The 20,760-nt window shown below is 48.4% G+C and overlaps 1 protein-coding gene across 2 annotated transcripts; it reads right to left on the bottom strand.

The window, feature by feature from the left end:
* Positions 1-299: 299 nt before the first annotated feature.
* LEP (leptin) lies at positions 300-17,041 on the bottom strand. Of its 2 annotated transcripts, none has more exons than XM_086398361.1 (3): positions 17,005-17,041; positions 4,793-4,964; positions 300-3,032 (listed from the first exon to the last, which is right to left on the bottom strand). In XM_086398361.1, the coding sequence occupies exons 2-3, from the start codon at positions 4,934-4,936 to the stop codon at positions 2,676-2,678; spliced, it is 501 nt and encodes a 166-aa protein (XP_086254487.1). In that variant the 5' UTR covers positions 4,937-4,964; positions 17,005-17,041; the 3' UTR covers positions 300-2,675. The 2 variants fall into 2 exon arrangements, with proteins under 2 accessions (XP_086254487.1, XP_086254486.1); XM_086398360.1 differs by having other exon boundaries at positions 300-3,035.
* Positions 17,042-20,760: the final 3,719 nt, after the last annotated feature.

Here is a 20,760-nt window from a genome sequence, read left to right on the forward strand (position 1 = left end):
GTCTGTTACTGGGCCACATGATTTTATGTATGGTTTCGTTGCGATTGCTCCTTTCTCAGTTTTTGTTTCTGGAATAGCTGGCTGCTTGGTTTTTCTCAAGGCTGATCTGTATAGCCTCTGGTGCAGCAAGTGCTCTGGGCTTTGGGGGAATCCTTTAGCCTGAATAACTGGTGGCCGGCTGTGGCCAAGCCCAGGCAGAGCTGATCCCAGGGATGGACTGGGGCCAGCCAGGCAGTGCCCTGTCACACACAGGCAGCCCTTCTGGAGCCCCTCCACAACAGACGACCAAAAATAAGGACCACGGGGCAAAGGTCATTTATTTGGACTTTTTGGAACAAAAAAAAAAATTGTTTTAAGTTACAGAAAAACACAATCATTTACATTTTGGAAGTTTCACACTCTGGGAACGAGCCCTAGTGCCATGCCAGGTTTTGTGAGCAAAAGGCTTAAAACATCCCGGTCTGACTGGGCTGTGATCATCAGGACTTATCTTCTCGAGCAGGTCTGACTGTCCATCACATGAGTCTCGTTCTAGAACTTTCACCCTTATCTCTTTCAGTAGCAAATGTCTTGGCCCCTGAAGTCCTCTTCAACATAACCCTTCCCTCCCATCTTTGCTTCCTCTGCCTTTCTTTGTAACTAGCTGCTCACCCTATCACCTCCCTCCGGTGTCTCAGACCGAAGCTTCAAACAAAACAGCCTCCTCCCTCCAGGCAATTCACTTCCCTCACCGCCTGCAAAATTGGCCTCGGAACTCCTCTCTTCCAGCAAACACTCCTGCCCTCCCTGCCCTACTTTGTTCACATCTCCAGAGACTACCACCTGGCTCAAGGGGCACTCTGGAGGTCAGAGGACCAGGATTCTAGTCTCGGTCCTGCCCCCTGTCTGCTGTTATGGTCTTAGGTATTTTCTTCTTATTAAATTCTTAGCTATCCCGCTTCAAAGGGATGTGGCATCACAGTAATAGATGCTGACGTGCCCTGAAAAGTAAAAATGCTACCGAGTGCAAGCACAGTTAGCCTGTAGGCCCCTGGGCACTGCCCTCCACAGCTCAGCATTTCCCACCTGCTGAGGACTGCACTGTCTCAGCTGCTCAGTTGCCATGGTGAAACGGCAGCCTTTGCGTGCTGGTGAGTGGGATTCTACCATCTGGAATGCAAGGTCCCTGAGGGCAGGGCTTGCATTTTAATATTTATTTGGTGAGCTTCTCAGCCCATAGCACCAGTTGGGGCTGAGCACAAGTAGGTGCTCAGTCTTAAAATTGGTTGCTTAGATTCCAATTTCCTTGGACGGATCCACCTCCTGTTGTGTGACGGCTGCATCACAATGGCAGGATGGTGGGAAACCCAAGCCTCCTCTTTTGTTCTACTGCACATGACCACTAGTGAGAAGGAGGCTCCTGGGGGCTGGTCCTGGGGTCTTGGGCCTCAACTGACCCATTGCTGACCCAGGTCGAGGGACCATCCACTGAAGTCCACACTGGAATACTTCCCCCTCCCACTGGAATAAAAATCCTTCCCAAATGGATGGGAAACATGGCCTTGCTTTGGGTGAGCATGCAAATCCCAAAGAAGGTCACGACCATGTTATCAACACAATGTGGGGTCAACCCAGACCATTCACACCAAGGACCCCTGCTCTGGGGGTCACCATCTCCAGTGTGGGGTCCTCACTTCCTGATGAGCAAGACCACTCTCTAACAGTCAGAGAAGGCCAGAGCTCACCACTACCCCGACGGTCTTCAGCTTCAGTGCCCCCACCGCTCCATCCATGGATGGTTGGCAAACCCCCACAATCCCCCTGAAGGAGTCATCTCCTCTTCATGAAAACCACAAAGATGAGAAGATGACCTCACCCCATCCAAAGAGTCCATCACACAAATGTTATTCAGAAAACACATTCTGGATCTCCCCCACTCCCATCAACACATCTCCCATCTCCGGGTTATACCCAGCGATATATTACACTTGACAAAATTCATCTTCTTCTTTTTAAAACAACTTGGTCCTTTGAGATCCATTCAGAGCAATGCCATTGCAAACACTGTAATTTAAAGTCAGTCACAGTAGAAACAAAGCCAGTCCCTGGAGAACAAACTTGAGAGGCCTCAAGTCACTCAAAATGGGTTTGCCTCGGCGAGGCCTGTCGATGGGCACCCCAGGAGCGTCCCTCACCCCAGCTGACCCCAAAGAGCCTGGAAAAGCTGGTGTTTTGCTTCAAATTCATTCAGAATAAAATGCATAATAAATAAATAAATGCTTCCATCGTATGTTGTGTGGGAATATCCAGCTGTATGTGCTGTAGCCTTCATGATGCTCCCTGGATTCTCAGAGGGAATCTTGCTTGATGGTCCAAAGGCTCTGAAATCACCCCAGGTCATGCTGAAGCATGCAGTGAGAGGGAGCTAGAACAGGGAGGAAGACTGCTGTGAAAATCCCAGCTCCGGTCTAGTGTTTGCTGGATGGGCCCCCCTTCCCGGTGGGCGTGGAATCTGTATTTATATCTTTGGTTTCCTGCCTCGCAGTTTTCTGCCTTTGGAAGAGCGGCTGAGAGGAGCGAGAGAGAAATGGCCTGCTGGCCTGCATAAAGGATGCCCACATAGGCTCTCTTCTCCTGTGGACAGCCAGAAGCTCAGGTTTCTTCCCTAGATTTTGGGAAGAGAGGCCTTCAAGGCTTCAGCACCCAGGACTGAGGTCCAGCTGCCGCAACATGTCCTGTAGTGACCCCTGCAGCCGGCTCAGGGCCACCACCTCAGTGGAGTAGAGGGAAGCTTCCAGGACGACGCCCAAGCTCTCCAAGCTCTCCAGGGCCCTGACCTGCGGCAAGGGGCAGCTCTTGGAGGCGGCCAGCAGGTGGAGAAGGTCCCGGAGGTTCTCCAGGTCATTGGATATTTGGACCACATTTCTGGAAGGCAGACTGGTGAGGATCTGTTGGTAGATCGCCAATGTCTGGTCCATCTTGGACAAACTCAGGAGAGGGTGGAGCCCAGGGATGAAGTCCAAACCAGTGACCCTCTGTTTGGAGGAGACGGACTGCTATGCAGGAGGAAGGGGAGAGCAAGAGCTCAGTGGGAGAGAGGGCAGCTCCTCAGAGCTCCCCTGACTTCGCCTTTCCCTAGAGCATAGAGGTGCTTCCTCCCCCGCTTCCACACCATCCTCCCTGGGCCCTTACTTCTTGTGCCCATGTGACCACCATGTTTCCAAGCTGGTCTCCTGGGCTCCTATCTTTCTGCCCTTCCCAAACCACCCTGCCCTTTGCCTCCAGACCAGCCTTTGCAGGCTGCTCCCTTTTCCAAATGACTCTGCTATAGAACCAGCCATGACTCCCTATTTCCTGCTTGAGTTTCTTCCCCAGGCATTGAGGTCTTCCATACATTCCCCGTCCCCAACTCTTCCACCCCAAGCAGACTCCTCCCTCACAGTCAGATTCTCCAGGAAGTCTCACCCCCTAAGGGATTCAGGCCATTACCCCAGCGATGCCCCAGCTCACTGCTCTGCTCAAGTAACCCTGGTTACCAGGAGGGGCTCTCCCTTCCCCCGCCACCCACAGCAATCAATCCCGGCACCACACAGGTTGAGGCACTCTGGGTCTATTGTGTACAGCTTGCTGAATGACTGTTTTGAAAGCAAGGAATTTAAGGGCTTTTCTCTAGGAAATGCAGACACTGTCTATTTCTGATCTGTCCCCACTTCTGGCTACCTAACTGCTCTCTGGCTTCCCAAAGCCACTGTTAGAAATATAGAGTGATCAGGAGATGTGGAAGTCTCCAGATTGCTCCACGCAGGTGAGCAAGTTGGCTTTTAAGGTGGGAAGCTATCAAAAGTCATGACTGAAAACCTTGAAAGAGGGCACACACAGTTCTGGTTCTGCAAGGGTATTCAGGGAGGGTCACTTGCTTTATCTAATTTAGTCTCATGAAGACCTTATGAAGACTATTAAGATAGTCTTGTTGTCTAGATGACTATCTTAATAGTCTTCACAAGGTCTTATGGGTTTCCCTGGTGGCTCAGACGGTAAAGAATCTGCCTGCAATTTAGAAGACCCAGGTTCAATCCCTGGGTTGGGAAGATCTTGTTGGGAGAAGAAAATGACAAGCCACTCCAGTATTCTTGCCTGAAGAATTTCATGGACAGAGGAGCCTGGTAGACTACAGTTCATGGGGTCTCAAAGAGTTGGACATGACTGAGCAACTAACACTTTCCCACTTTCATTTTCTAGATGAGGAAACTGGAGTTTAAAAACCTTGTGGAACCTGACTAGCTTAAGACTTTACAGACATCTCCCTCATTCTAAATACAGACCTCATCTATGGTTGCAGGTCTGAGCTTGTGGACCTCAGAAAAAATGCCCCAAGAGACACTGATAACTGTTTACAAAAACACAGAGGGTTGTATCTGAAGAGGGCTTGACAGGCAGGGCTGGCAGTAATGAGGAGACGCTTCGCAGGGTCTGAGCTCAGTTACCAGGCAGGAAGAATGCCTAATGACTAAAACATTCTAGAAATGAGATGGAGGCCCAGAGGGAGTGCTGCTGGGGTTCTGGCCACCTGCCAAGGGGACCCCGAGACCTCTGTGACTCCCTCTGGGCCTGGGCACTAGGATTCCGGTCTGGGAGGGAGGAGAGTGAGAAGGCGGGAGGCAAGGGAAGTGGAGGAGGAGAGGAGCTGTCCTTAAGCCAGGGGGGCATCCAGGCCGCTGGGGCCCTGTGCAAGGCTGCACAGCCTCCTCCGCCAGCCTCTGGAGTCCCCCACGGGATGGCCACGGTTCTACCTCGTCTCCCAGTCCCTCCCTACCGTGTGTGAGATGTCATTGATCCTGGTGACAATCGTCTTGATGAGGGTTTTGGTGTCATCCTGGACCTTGCTGATGGGCACAGCCTCCACGTAGGACAGATAGGGCCAAAGCCACAGGAATCGATACAGGGATCCACAGCGCATTTTCCTTCCCGGGATGGGCTTCTGGGGCCTGAAAACAGAAGAAACCACACGTGGCACGTCGCCGATCTCCGAGAACACCCACGTGCTCTGCTACCACCCGCATCCATGTCTTCAGATGCGGATAACAACGAGATTTGCTGTCTGCCATGGCTATCATCTCCTCAAAGACAATTCATTGTCTAGAAATGACAGTAATGAAAGGCACTCCCCTGGGGAGAGGTGCGGCGGAATCAAGAAAACCACAGGAGGTGTGCTGTAGACCACACAGCAGTGAGCCAGGGCACGAGCGGATGGACAGCGGGCTTTCAAGGTCTGGTTTGAATCCAGACATTTAATAGCTGTAGGACTTCAGGCATATCCCATAACCGCTAAAAACTCCCCCTGTATCCGCCACAATGTACCTATCTCCAGGGTTTTATGAGGATCAAATTAGATAATGTGCGTGAAAGAGCTTTAAAGGAGTTGTGAAAGGTTCTCTATTACTACCCTATTATTAGAGATTATGTGACTGTCCTCTTCATTACTCTCTCACAGCAGCGCACTGATACCTCCGTGATGGCATTTACCACTGGCTTTATTGCTTCCTTTCTCTCCCATTGGGAGCCTGACTCCGATGGGCACTTACAGAAGGTCTGATAATCAGGCGCAGTGCTGGGCACCAAGGATGCCACAGTGAACAACGGATGTTTTTTTACTCTCAAAGTGTTTCCAGTTTAATAGGGGAGATAGTAAACAGGCCGTAGCAGTACAGGAGGAAAGAGCTCTGCAAGTATGGCTGAAACCAACACAATATTGTAAAGCAATTACCCTTCAATTAAAAATAAATTATATATATATATATATTTTTTTTTTTTTTTTTTAAGAAAGAGCTCTGCAAGAAGGACAAGATATTGCAGGATTACAAAGTGGCCTCCCTGAGAAGAGGTGTCGCCTGAGCTGGGTATTGAAGGCGAAGGGGAGGTCTTGGAAGAATACAAAGTGGTTGCCATAAGTGGCCAAGAGAGCAGCTGGTACAAAGACCTGAAGGCCAGAGAGAGCACATACACTCTCAGCCTACCGTGTTCACTCAGGATGTCTGAAACTCCAAAGTTGTGGAACCGTGAATTCTAACATTCATAATATGCAGGTCCTTGATTAAGCTGTGAAGTTTTAATGAGATACATGAGGCAAAAGGTAATCAGGTTAAATGCCTGCAAGTCTGGCCAATGATCCATGCTAAGTATGTGTGGATGAGCCTGAAAGAATGATTATGGGTGTTAAGTATTAACATGAAGGTTTTGGAGATGGCAGAGAAGTTCATCTCTGCTTTTTGTGTTCTGTTTCATCTGGGTCTTGATTAAAAACAGGTAATGCATTTTCTGTCCATAGGTGGCTGCTGCTGCTGCTGCTGCATCGCTTCAGTGGTATCCGACTCTGTGCGACCCCATAGACGGCAGCCCACCAGGCTCCCCCGTCCCTGGGATTCTCCAGGCAAGAACACTGGAGTGGGTTGCCATTTCCTTCTCCAGTGCCTGAAAGTGGAAAGTGAAAGTAGGAAGTCACTTGGTCGTGTCCGATTCTCAGCGACCCCTTAGACTGCAGCCTACCAGGCTCCTCCATCCATGGGATTTTCCAGGCAAGAGTACTGGAGTGGGGTGCCATTGCCTTCTCTCCCATAGGTGGCAATATTAGTATAATTCATATTCTGACACTATAATAGAAGTAAGCAGTCTTGGGAATTCCCTGGTGGTACAGTGGTTAGAACTTGGTGCTTTCACCATGGTGGCCCAGGTTCAATCCCTGGTTGGGGAACTAATATCCCAAAGCAAGAAAAGAAAATAAATAAGCTTTGGGGACTTTGTTGGTGGTACAGTGGATGAGAATCTACCAGCCAATGTAGGAGACACAGGTTGGATCCCTGGTCTGGGAAGATTCCACATGTGGTGGAGCAGCTAAGCCCATGAGCCAGAACTACTGAGCCTGCGCTCTAGAGCCCTCAAGACACAGCTACTGAGCCCAGGTGCTGCGACTACTGAAGCTCACGCATCTAGAGCCTGTGCCCTGAAACAAGAGAAGCCGCTGCAGTGAGAAGCCCGAGCACTGCAACGAAGTCGCCCTGGCTCCCCGCAACCAGAGAAAGCTCACACACAGCAATGAAGATCTAGCACAACCAAAACTAAATCCTTAATTCAAAAAAAGAAAGAAGCAGTCTATTTCTATATTATAATGCTTGATCAAAAGTATGGGGTTTTTAAAATCTGAATTTTATCAATGGGGAAATGTGAAACCCAAGAAAACATGCGGACTTGTCCAAAGTCAAACAAGTAAGCTGCAAAGCTAGGATTCATAGCCAAAGGTGCCACACCCAGAAAAGCTGGAACACTTTCTACCCCACCCCACCAGTTTCCCCAGGCTTTAAGGGAAACCTGGAGAAAAGTCCAAGTTATAAGCCACCCCGATGTCTGACCAAGGGCAGCTCCTGGGACTGTGGCACTTGGGAACAAACACCCTGCTCTATTCTAGGATGAAGCTAAGAGATTGTACCCCCATAATTATTTCATGTATGAAAAATATAAGTAATTTGAGAGAGGGTACTTCAAATGGTTTTGTGCTTGTTTTGGCTCCTAAAAATTCAGTACTACCTCTATTAACTCCTCATTCTCTGAGTAAACATTTCCACCAAATGCTTGAAGAATGGAATTAAATAGTGCTAATCCCTCAGCATGAGTCCAGGAAACCCTAGCAAAAGTGGAAGCCAGTGGTTAGACACCAAAGCTTCATCAGTGGGCTCCGCCCTTATTCACCGAGTGTCTCTGGGCAAGATTTAATTCCCTAAAGCATCAGTTCCCATCAGTGAAATGGAACACATAACATCACTTGGCTCTAAGGGTAATTGAAGAGCACCTGTAAAGTCCCTGTCTGCTGTGTGTATGTGTGTGTGTGTAAGGGTGTAGGTGGAGGATAGGGGTGGGGGACAGGGGGAAAATGTCAGCTTTTTTTTTTAATTGTGTAATTATTTGGCAGAACTTGAAATGCTTCAGCAACACTACCTGTAGCCAACTCTGAATCTAGCATTTGGCCCCTTGCCTTCCCTGGGCATCTCAAGAGGGTGCCTGGTATTTTGGGGTCCTCCCCCTGAGGCACAAGATTGAGTGGTAACCTTTTCTAGGATTTATGTATTAATGATACCCTCCTTCCCAAGAGAATTTATTACCAGATTAACTCTGATCATAGTCACTCGCATGTCATGGCCACCTTGTAATACCTGAGTGGAAAAACAGTTTTACTAGCCCCCTCGATCACCATGGATAATACGCTTCAGTGGGCACTGAAAATAAATCACAGTTCCTTGAGATGTGGAACTGAGAAGCTGCTGCTGAGTAAGCCTGCCTAAGAGGACAGGCCAGGGTTAGGGGAGCTCCCTGGGGGCGCTGCAGAGAGAACTCGTAACAGGCCCATCTGAGATCAAAGTGATGAGGAGACGCCGGTCCACCCACACACACAACATGAAACCACTTGCTCACATGTAGAACACAGCATACTCAGGTGGGCACACACACACATCAACTCATCTAACCCTTTTAATTAAAAAAATTTTTTTTTGCTGCACTTTGAGGCACATGGGATCTTAGTTCCCCGACAAAGGATCAAACCTGGGTCCCTTGCATTGGAAGCATGGAGTCTTAACCACTAGACCACCAGAGAAGTCCTATCGCACATCTAACCCTTTTGCTAGAGGCTGGTGATTCGTCTCCAGGATCTATTCCCTTCTTCCCAATTAACAGAACATCCAAGTTTAGATAGAGAGGTGGCCATTCAGAATAAATACTTTATTTCCCAGCTGCTGATTCTGGACAACTGAATACAAGCAGAAGTGCGATGTGGCAGTTCTCGCACCGTGTGCCTTTGCTCCTCCCTTTTCTGTCCCCTCCTCTATCCTGATGCCTGAATTATGGATGTGGTAGTCTGTGTTCCTGGGCTTCTTAGGTGGCACTAGTGGTAAAGAGCCTGCCTGCCAATGCTGGAGATGTGAGAGATGAGGGTTCGATCCCTGGGTCAGGAAGATCTCTTGGAGGAGGGCATCGCACCCCATGCAGTATTCTTGCCTGGAGAATCCTATGGACAGAGGAGCCTGGCAGGTACAGTCCACTGGGTTGCAAAAAGTCAGACACAACTGAAGCGATTTAGCACGCATGCACATCCTGTGTTCTTGTGCCTCTCGGATCATGAGGATGATGGCTTCACTGTGTGAATGGTGATGTAGGGAGCTGGAGGTGGCCAGGTCTCTGAGCACTTCCTGGAGTTGAGATGACATACTTGTGTGGACCACCTATCCCTGGACTTGTGCTGAGTGTGTGAGAGACGTCGGCTCTGTCTTGGTGAAGCCACTGTTATTTTGGATCTCTGCTAAACGTGGCCAAACTTAACACTAATTAATTTATTCACCTGGACACAGACATCAGACTTGATCAGACATCAAGTCTTTTTTGGTTCACTTCAGTGTCACTACCAGGGTGGGGCCTGGCCATGGCCTGAGATTTTCAGTTCGTGGGGAGTGGCTGGTAAGAGCAGGACAGCAATTACAACTTCACTGAGCACAGCGCTGGACACATAATAGTTTTGCTGTTGTTGTCCAGTCACTGAGTCGTGTCCAACTGTTTGAGCCCCCATGGACTGCAGCAGACCAGGCTTCCCATTCCTCACTATCTCCCAGAGTTTGCTCAAATTCACGTCTGTTGAATCAGTGTTGCCATCCAACCATCTAATTCTCTGTCTCCTCCTTCTCCTTTTGCCTTCAATCTTTCCCAGCATCAGTCTTTTCCAATGAGTTGATTCTTTTCGTTGTGTGGCCAAATTATTGGAGCTTCAGCTTCAACATCGGTCTTTTCAATAAATAGTCAAGGTTGATTTCCTTTAGGATTGACTGGTTTGATCTCCTTGCTGTCCAAGGGACTCTAAAGAGTCTTCTCCAGGACCACAGTTCAAAAGCATCAGTTCTTCAGTGTTCAGTCTTCTTTATGGTCCAACTCTCAATCTGTACATGACTATTGGAAGCATTATGGTTACTCAACATCTATTTGATGGTTGACATCTAACATGTATGGATGGTCCACTGTGGGCCAGAGGCAGAGATGAAAGAGACATGCAACCACAGGAAACTGGGATCCGGAGTGGGGATGGTTGGGGCTGAACTGGTGGTTTTCCCAGGAAGCCCAGGTAGTACACCACAGTATTCAGCATTGTCAACTACTTACATGTGTTATTTGTTAAAAATAAAAGTAAAGAACAAAACTGTTGTGCTCTTCAACAGGTTTAAGAATTTACCTAATTAACTATCAATACAATGCAAGGAAGAATGTTTAAAGAAATAAAATGCCTTGGATAACTCAAGGGAGGGACTCATGAATAAAACTATGAGCTCTAGAGCTCAGCAGAACTATGTTTAAGTTAGAGCATGTGAAAGTGAAAGTCACTCAGTTGTGTCTGACTCTTTGTGACCCCATGGACTATACAGTCCATGGAATTCTCCAGGCCAGAATACTAGAGTGGGTAGCCTTTCCCTTCTCCAGGAGATCTTCCCAACCCAGGGATCAAACCGAGGTCCCCTGCATTGCAGGCGAATTCTTTACCATCTGAGCCACAAGGGAAGCCCAACAGGGCCTTGGGAAAGTTTGCTGATCTCTTGGAGACTCCATTTGCTTGGCTGTAAATTGGGGATGAAACAAATCATAATTCCTACCTGTGGCTGTTAGGTGATGGAGAATTCTTGCTCTGTGCCTGGCACATGGTCAATCCCAATACATGTTAGCCGTTGTCACTGTTATTTCCAGTGAAGGAATGGAGGAAGCATTTTGGAGGAGATTGCATTTAATAAGGGCCCTGAGAATGTGGGGGCTTCCCTGGTGGCTCAGACGGTAAAGAATCTGCCTGCAATGCAGGAGACCAGTGTTCAATCCCTGGATTGGGAAGATCCCCTAGAGAAGGTTATGGCAACCCACTCCAGTATTCTTGCCTGGAGAATTCCATGAATAGAGGAGCCTGGCAGGCTACAGTCCATGGGGTCACAAAGAGTCAGACAGACTGAGTGGCTAACACACACTGAGAATGGAGGAGTAGGATTGTGTCTGTGAAGGTGGAGGAGTGGGGAAGCCCCAACAGACGGCTCAGAAAATGGTGGCTCCAGGCTGGCATGGGAGGTGTGATGGGAGGGGTGGAGCTGTGAGTGCTAGGCAGGGAGGCCAGGCTTCTTTCTGTGGAAGTGAGGCACTCTGATCATTTCCAGGCTTAGGCTTGCAGCCCAGGTGATAAGAAGGAGGCAGCAGGAAATTGGGAAAGGTATGAGGAGAGGTTTGATGAACGAACATTCATGCTGATTTGCTAGTATTGGTGGGACCTCAGGTGGGCCTGTCCCGCTGACAGCTGGAACTGGGCGGGGGGTCTCAGTTCAGGAAAAAAAAAGGGGAGGGGGTGCTGCAGACAGAGACCCAGGAGTGCTGGCTGGAGCCACTGACAAGAGTGAGTAGAGAGTGGAGGTGGGAGGAGCCATGAGGGAAAAAGGCAGGTGTCAGCCATCTGCCTGGGCTGCAAAGCCTTTTCCCTCTAGAAGTTTTAAATGTTTAAGGAGCTGTCTTTTTCTCAGAAGAACTGCTGAAATGTTGAGCCTGGAGAGGAAGGGGGCACTACTGGGAGAGGGTAGGGGGTAGCTGGACTGTGTGTGCTGCTCATGAAGGGGGAGGCTTACTCTCCACCCTGAGGTCTCCCCTCCACTCCGCTGGCTTCCCCACCACCCACTCTTCTGTGGGTCTGTGCATCCTCTAGATGCCCTGCCAACTAACTTGTGCTTCAGACTGCCTTTCCTTTCCTTGAATTAAGACCTGACCATGCCCCATCAGGTCTACCAGCATCCCCTGCCACAGGGGCACTGGAGAAAAAAAGAGAAAAACCAGTGAATGAGCTCCACCCCCTACCCCCAGGGGAGCACTAGAAAATGAAATGTAATCACAGAAAACAGGCTAAAGGCTGACGGAAGAGGATCCTGTAACCTTGCCATCAACCCTGTCACGACCCCTGCTCTGACTTCACCTGGGTCCTGGGCACTGGCCCCCCCCACCCCCCGCTACTCATCCAGGGTTGACTGCAGGCCTTGTTCCCCCACTTGGCAGTTCCTTGCAGCGTCCCCTTCTCCACAGACAAGCTTGCCTCTTGGTTCCCCAAGAAGCTGGTGGCCTCCAGACATAAGCTCCCTCACCTTCCCTCTTGTCCTGGGGGATGCAGCAGACCAAGTGGGAGCCTCCATGTTAAGGTAGGAGGTGTTTCTCTAGATCACACACACACACACACACACACACACACACACACTAGAAGTTTAGCTGGGCCCAGGGCAGGCCTACCCTGGGTTCTAGCAATGGGGGGAGTGGTGGGGGAGATAGGGAAAGCTCCCGGTCACAGACATTTGCTGGTAAAGGCCACTAGCTTTGAGCTATGCAAACTCCTCTGCCTTCTCCCCGTAGAAGGTACCAGAGGTAAGCAAGGGGCCTGGTACAGCTTTCTCTCTTCCTTCTCCAGCCAGCAGCTTTTTATACCCCTCTCTCCAGTAATCTCTCTTGAGAGTCCCTTAGACTGCAAGGAGATCAAACCAGTCAATCCTAAAGGAAATCAACCCTGAATATTCATTGGAAGGACTGATGCTGAAGCTGAAGCTCCAATACTTTGGCCACCTGATGTGAAGAGCTGACTCATTGGAAAAGACCTTGATGCTAGGAAAGATAAGGACAGAGGATGAGATGGTTGGAGGGCATCACTGACTCAATGGACTTGAGGTTGAGCAAGCTCTGGGAGATGGTGAAGGACAGGGAAGCCTGATGTGCTGTGGTCCATGGCATCACAAAGAGTCAGATCCAACTGAGCAACTGAACAACTCCAGTGATCTTTGGTTTGTTAGTGCAAATTAAATTCAGGTAATGTGGTATTTGACAGAGGATGATATGGTTGGATAGCATCACTGACTCAATGGACATGAGTTTGGGTAAACTCCGGGAGTTGGTGATGGACAGGGAGGCCTGGCGTGCTGCGGTTCATGGGGTTACAAACAGTCAGACACGACTGAGCAACTGAACTGAACTGAACTGAATGTGGTATTTACTATTCATTTTAAGGAAAAAGCTTTGGGTAGTCTATGCCTTCTCTCTCCCTGTAGAAATCTTTCCTGTTGGTTCCCTTGCATTCTTCCCTCTCAGCCTTCCTTCATTCCTTTCTCCCTAACTGTCAGTAGGAAGGGACTTGGGGATGAAGAAAGGACAAAGGATGAAGGAGACAGAGAAGTCTGGGTCCTCTGAGTTCTTCAGAATCCAGTGGAACAGACAGAAGCTTAAACAACTCATTTTAATACAACCTGGTGAAAGTTATAAGGGAAGGAACCTGGATCTGGGGGAGCACAGGGAAAAGGGCTGACTCTGGGCAGCCGAGATAGTTTGCACTGAGACCTGAAGGACCGGAGTTTCCCAGGGGGAGGGAAGCAAGCAGAGCATTCCAGGCCAAGGGGACAGTGTGGAGTTGGGATATACCATGGTGGGTTTGAGAGAATTCAATATGGAAGAAGAGTAGTGTATGTGAGGCTGGAGAGCTAGAATGTCCTGGGCTTGATTCTATGGGTGGCCGGGACCTTCTGGGAGATCTGCCCTATGCAGGACACACACACACGAATCCTGGAGGCGATGTTTGCATTAACAGTAGTGGGCAAGAGAAGCAGAATACTCTTTTCTCTTCCCTTTCCTCCTCCAGGTCCTGACTGGGTCAGTTAACATCTCTCCCAGGAATTTAAAGTATGCTCTGAGGAGTCCAGTTTGCCTCTGATGAAGACTCAGAAACTCAAGGGTAGCCATGGCTGACATCACATGCATGGAGTAGTTAAGAGAGACCAGGGTCCATCTACCCACTGCGGGGAGGGGGGCGTGTGGATTATGGTCAATGCTTGTCCTTTTTCTTGACCTTCTTTCTGGTTCCTGTGCTTGTTGGCTCTAGGCTCGCCCTGTCCTTAGCCTCAAGGGTGAGATACTTTTTCACATATACTGCTCACTTGAGTAGTTTTCAACTTTCTGAATATACATTTTTTTCATCCAGGAGACATATAGATACACCTGTAAGAAAAACAAGTGTCAGGAAATAAAATTCATCTTCACTATGGGTGATGCATACTGGAGAGTCTCCACCCTGGTTTTAAGTGTTGGTTGCAATATGCAGTTGAAAACACTGAGCTAGCATGAGTGATTTTCTCTTATTTGCAAATAAGGAGCCTGGTTGAGAAATCAGGTTAACATACTTAATTGGTAGCCAGAATGTGGGTGCAAGGGTTATAGTTTTTCTGTTCATCAGAAACTACCCTTAGATTCAATCTCATCAGGGACAACAAATAGGTTTCAATTCCTGTGGCAACTCTGATCAGGTTTTGTGGTTCCTTGGAGTGCTGAGTGGAGAGGAATCTGAAGCCCCCTCCAGTATGAGAGGGATAAGGTGCTGTGATCAATCACTGATGTCTGCTGGGTCCAGGAGTGGTGAATATGTCACTTGTTCAACATCTCCCCCAAGGCCTTGGCACAGAGTAGGTCCTCACTGAATGTTTGTGGAATGAGTGAATGAAATATTTCCCATCTCTGGTTTTCATTATCTAATGAGGTTAACCTACCTCTAGATGGTTAGGCTGCTTCCATTTTAAAGTCCATCTAGAATTCAGTTTTGCCCAGCAGGAATTCCTAAGAAGCTTTCTTAATGAAGACAGAAAATGCTGCAGAATCCTGATCTCCTTTTCACGGTGTCTTGTACCCCACAGGTGTCCTCTAACACTACATGGGCCCCTATTCCCATTCAGCTTCCTGAATTCTGTTCCATCTTAACTATTGTCCCAGATACTCCCTGTCTTGGTCCCATTCATCAGCCTGGCTCCTCCTACTGTGCTCTGGGCCTCCTGCCCTTCTCAGAGGTCTCTGCTCTGCTCAGACTCTTCCCTGTGGCTTCTCCACTTCTTTGGCACACCCAGTCTGGAGTACCCTAGAGTACAAACTCAGTATGTGTAAGATGGGAATGAAATCTTCTGTGGGATGGATGAGATATCAGCATCGACACCGATCATTCCAGAGAGCTGATGGATGAATGGAGCAGGAAACACTGTAAAATGCCGATTGCTGAGAAGCAAGGTACATCTGTTGTCACACATGAAGTGCAAAGGATTCTGTGGGCCCAGGTGGCAGGTGTGTTGTTTTTAAGCCGAAACATCCTTTCTACTTCTCTGAGACAATTGTGTGGACAAAGAAGAATTCCAAGACTCTGGCTCACAGGCCAGGAGGGCGCTGTCGCCACTGGACTCCTACTGCTGGTGGGAACAGGGCCTACTGACTGACTGACTGCAGGAGAAATTGGCTCAGTTTTCCTTTCAATTACATGCATGTGGTTGAAGGATACACACACTATGAGGATTCCCCATCGCTGGAGCCCTAATCTCTCTCTGACTCCCACTGACCACCACCACCACGTCCCCCTAAGTGGCATCGAGGCTAGAGTGGGGACAAAGACCCAGGTTCTCCCAAGCGTCACCTCCACACCCTGCACAGGCCACTCAGACTCGAGAGGCATCCGCCTGAGGCTGACGGGCAGGAATTCATTGCAATCTCCTTGGCTCTGTCCTTGGCGCTTGGAGCCATTTCCTGGAATGGAGGGGGAGGAAAATATTTCCCCCAAATACCAAGAAGAGTTATTTTGGGCATAAGATGTACAAAATACGAGAGGGATGCTCCTTTGGCCAACATGGAAACGTTCCTCTCAGCCCAATGTCCTCAACTGCTTGAAAAGCAAAGAACTGAGCCACACCCACTGCTTTTCTCATGCCTTCTCCCCCTGCCTGCATGAGAGAAAAGATCAGCAAGACCTTCCTGCTCAGGAGGGCATCAGAGTGGGAGCGACTGTGGTTCTGCACACCGTCCCGGTGGGAAGAGCCTGGATATCCTCTGTCCCACCTGGTCCTAGCTGCCCACTGCACTGCCACCTTAGGCTCTACAGAGCAAACACCAGAGGCTGGACAGAGGACAGCGTGGGGAATCTTTGAGCTCTTGCATCTTGCCTTCCAGTCCCTGCCCTCTGCCTCGTCTCCCCTGCAGACTACCTTCCAATCCTCTCCAAGGCTGCTATTCTCAAATGACAACCAGGTCACCATTGAGTGTCACTTGGATCAAACTGTATTTAAGAATTCACTTTTCCAAAGTGCCACATCTTTAAGCTATAGAAACTGGAGTGTGAAGGCAAACCCATCCACCAAGAAATCGAAACCAAGCCAGGAGAGAAGGCAGGCCTGGCAGGTGTCACCGGGGGCCCACCTGCCAATAGTGTGCATTTATCAGTTTTGGCTAGAGAAATGGTTACAGTGGGAAAAGTTTAACAGGCCTTTCCCATGATCCCCTGTTTGGTCGCCCCAAAGGAAACCTATTTTATCCACAGTGTAGAAGGCAGTTCTCATGACTTTGAGGACAGATGGAGTGAGATCTTCCATAATTTCTTTGGGAGATTTGGGTTCTCCCAGTTTTTCTGCTCACCCCTACTTCCTCATCTCCATGCTATGGCCTGGGTTTTATACAGTCCTTCGCATTCACAAGTCAGGAACCCTGCTGGAAAACGTTGCCTGAATTCTCATCTGCAGACCAAGACTCCTTTACACCCTCAGAACTCACACTCCTCAGAAACTCAACGCACATCCTCTGCACATGGGGGCGAGGTATCCTGATCTTTGGGGGTGTGCTCAAGGCCGTTTCCAAAGCATGTCAAAGGCAGGGCTGGAGGCTCTGGCAGTCTCCTGGGGCCCAGGCTGGCTCCTGGAGCGCTGATTCCTGGGCAGGCACAGCCCAGCCCCAAAGCTAACGTTCCCCGGCTCCCAGCCGTCTTCCCACCGGTTAGAACTCTGGTGCAAAGTTACCCCAATCCAGAACCAAGCCGTCCGCCCTGCCCTTCGCCTGCCTCAGTTTCCCCGGGGTCCCGGGTGGGCTGGGCTGGGTGGCCTGCCAAGAAAGACCGGCGGAGAAGGAGAAAGGAGAGAGCCGGGCACTTACCTCGCCGCTGCTGGCGCCGCGATTCCTCGATCCCTCCGGGGCTCCATGCCTGCCCGCCCCTCTTATAGCCGCCGAAGCACAACTTGCGCAACTGCCCGGCTGGCCGGGGCGCACCCGCAGCGCCGGCTCCCGCCCTGCGGGGCGGCGGGGCAGCGTCGGGCCGGGCGGCCGCGGTCGGGGACTCCAGGGAGGGACTCGGATGCGCCAGGAGCCCCACGCCCACCCTCCGGTATCGCCTGAAAAGTTGGGGGTGGCTGGGCAGGTGTGAGAAATCCTCGAGGTGGCCCCAGGATCTGACCCTCGGGCCTCGGGGAACGGCCGCCTGAGACAGGGTGGCGGTGAGGGGTTCCTCTGAGCCGGCTGGGGGCGGTGGCGCCCCGACAGTGAGGCCGGAGCAGCCAGCTCCGCTGGGCGGCAAGACCCGACGGCTCTGGCCCCCGGGAAACCCGGCCGTAGGCCTGGCCTGGAAAATCACACCTGCCTTGATGATGGTGTGGAGGGGTAAGGAAAGTCAGCCTCACAGGTCCTGAAGGCACCGGTCGTATTGCATCAGAGACTTCCTAACGGGAACGTGCTCCCGCAAAATCTGTGTGCTCCGCCGAGTCCCACAGGGGTCCGTTTTGTTCACATCTGTATCCCACATTGATAGCCCCGTGCTATAGATATATAGATATATTTTTAAATGAAAATCGCAAATTTAGGTTTAACGTACTCTTTTTGCATATTTGCATCATTAATTCTTTTGGCTAAAATATTCTAAAGCAAATTACAAACATCAGGGCGTTTCATCCTTAAATACTTAAGTGTTTATCTGAAAAATAAGGAAGCATTTCTATCTCTATCACAAGACCATTACCACACAAGAGTAATTCTTTAACATCATGAGCTAGTCTGCATTTGAATTTTACCCAATGTCTTTTTAAAGATATTTTATAATTGCTTTGTTTGAGCCTGGTTGTTTTGCTTTTAATAATTATCTATTGAAGAAAGGAAGGATACTGTACTATATGTTTGTGAGGTCAGAAATTGTTAGCATTGACCATGATTTATAATTACATGGCCACTAAAAAGGTTGGACAACAACTAAATGTTCAGCATAGGAAATTAGTAAGTTATTGAAAATCACATAGCAGCAATATGCACACATTAAAAATTATGTTGTAAAGTAATATTTAATGATGTAGGAAAATAACTTTATTTTGTGAGCTGGAAAGAACCGGATTATAAAATGGTATGTGTTTTCTGATCACACACATTCCAATCAATACACACACTCACACCAAAATATACATTATCACTATTGGGAGTAGGATCAGGAATCTTTAAGCTCTTCTTTGTGCTTTTCTGCTTTTCATAAAAACATCTACAGGGGACTTCCCTGGTGGTCCAGTGGCTAAGACTCCCTGCTTCCAAATGCAGGGGCCCCAGGTTCGATATCTGGTCAGGGAACTGAACTGGGTCCCGCATGCCGCAGCTAAGAGTTCTCATGCTGCGACTAAACATCCTGCCTGCTGAAACTAAGGCCTGGAACTGTCAAATAAAGAAATGTTTCTTTTAAAGAAGTGTCTACAATGAAATTACATTTTGAAGAAAATCTTTCCTCCTCTCCGCCTCCCCCCTCCCCGGAAATGTTTGTGTTGTTTTTCAAATAGAGGCAGTAGCATCCACTACGACCAAATTTTTCTTGTCTGCAACATCTTTGTAACTTGGTTCTAAGCAGAGTCTTAGCTCATAGGCAGGGGCCCTGGCAGCCTCAGGTTACTTGTCTTACCATCACCTTTTTAAGGGTCAGAGGTCAGATTGGGACCAGAGTTATTGCCTGAACACCAAGTAGCACTTGAGACCACATGTGAGGGTGTGGACTGCCTGTCTGCCTATCTACCCATCACCTACCTATTTTTTACATTTCCTGTTGATTAATGATTATTTTAAAATAAATTATTATATATTACTATGAGTCTGGGTGAACTCCGGGAGTTGGTGATGGACAGGGAGGCCTGGTGTGCTGCGATTCATGGGGTCGCAAAGAATCGGACATGACTGAGCGACTGAAGTGAACTGAACTGAACTGAATGTTTATATTATATTATAATTATATATTATTATATAATAAAGTATTTTTACTTTTAATTTTTTATTGAAGTATAATTGCTTTACAATGTTGTGTTAGAATAATGTATTATTTTTCTTAAAATTCAAAAGGAACAAAGATATGAAAACTCCGTCTCTCCCCAGTCCTTTTTTCCCTAGAAGTAGTTGTTCTTCTCAGTTTATGGTGTAACCTTCCATGGATATTCTTTTTCTGTCCTTCATATATCCATTTCCTTAAAAAAAAAAGTGTGCAGGCCTTCCTTGGTGGTACAGTGGATGAGAATCCGCCTGCCAGTGCAGGGACGCGGGATCGGTCCCTGGTTGAGGAAGATTCCACATGCTGGGAGCAACAAAGGCCATGTGACACGGCTCCCGAGCCCAAGCTCTAGAGCCTGTGTGTTGCAACCGCTGAGTCCCTGGGCACCTGGAGCCTATGCTCCACAACAGGAGAAGCTGCCACAGTGAGAAGCTTGCACATTGCAATGAAGACCCAGCATAGAAAAAATAAATTAATTAATTAAAAAAATATATTTAAGGGCATTTAAATAATGTCATATTATTCACACTAATGTTCTTGCCCCTGCCTCCACATTTTTTTTTTTGGAAAAATTTAAATCTCCACAATACACTTATAAGGAAAAATGGCATTACAAATGTCCATGTACCATTGCCCAATTTTAACCATTATTAATCTCACTTCTTTCACCTAGTATATCTAGAATACAATTTCTTACCAATACACAGGACTGTGCCAATCATTTTAGAGTCAGCGTATGTTTCATTTCACAGATGCACCATAATCAATCTAACCATAATGTTAGATACATAATGTTGTTAATTAATAGACTCAAAAGTACTTATTGGAGCACAGTGTGAGTATATTTGTGGGAGATTTCTTGACAAATAGAATTGTTGAATTCAAGGGTATGTACATTCAAAATAGAAATACATTGTCAAGCTACGTTCCTCAGAGATTGTACTGATTTACATATGCAGTTGGCAGCAAGTAACACTGACTCAAGCATTAAGGGCATTTCATCGTCTCTTATACCTGGAGAAGGACGGTTGCAGTAGCCTGGAGACATCATCAAGAATCCTGTTTCTTCTGATTCTCTCTTCTTGCATTGTGCCCTTGCGCTCATTGCTTCACGGTTGGAAGACGGAAACTGCTCCTCCAGGCACCATAGCCTCACAAAGGGCAGGGCAGAGGTAAAAGATTTTCTCTCTCTCTCTCTTTTTTTTTTTCCCACCAAGCCATGTGGCATAGGAGATCTTACTTCCTGGACCAGGGATCAAATCTGTGTCCCCTTGCAGTGGAAGCTCAGAGTCTTAACCACTGGACCATCAGGGAAGTCCCTCAATTTTCTCCTCTTGAGATTGTGTTTCAAGTTGGGAAAGAGAAGTCACAGTTTCCCTTATTTCTCATTGACTGGAACTGGGAAATATCCTTAAACCCATCACTGGCCAAATGGAAGGTGATTGCCATGACTGATAAGACAAATCATAGGTCTGCCCCTGGGTCTGGGGGAGATCAAGGCAGATGAAAGGAAGCTTTGTTCTTTCCTGAAAGAATTGGGGTTCTGTGAGCTCAGAAGAAGAGGAGAAATGGATCTTGTGTATACAGTGAACAATGCTTGCTATACTTCCCAGGTGGTTCAGTGGTAA

This window comes from Bos grunniens, chromosome 4 (assembly GCF_055505025.1).
Source record: "Bos grunniens cultivar Pamir isolate PY7600 chromosome 4, Bosgru_T2T1.0, whole genome shotgun sequence".
NCBI lineage: Eukaryota > Metazoa > Chordata > Mammalia > Artiodactyla > Bovidae > Bos > Bos grunniens.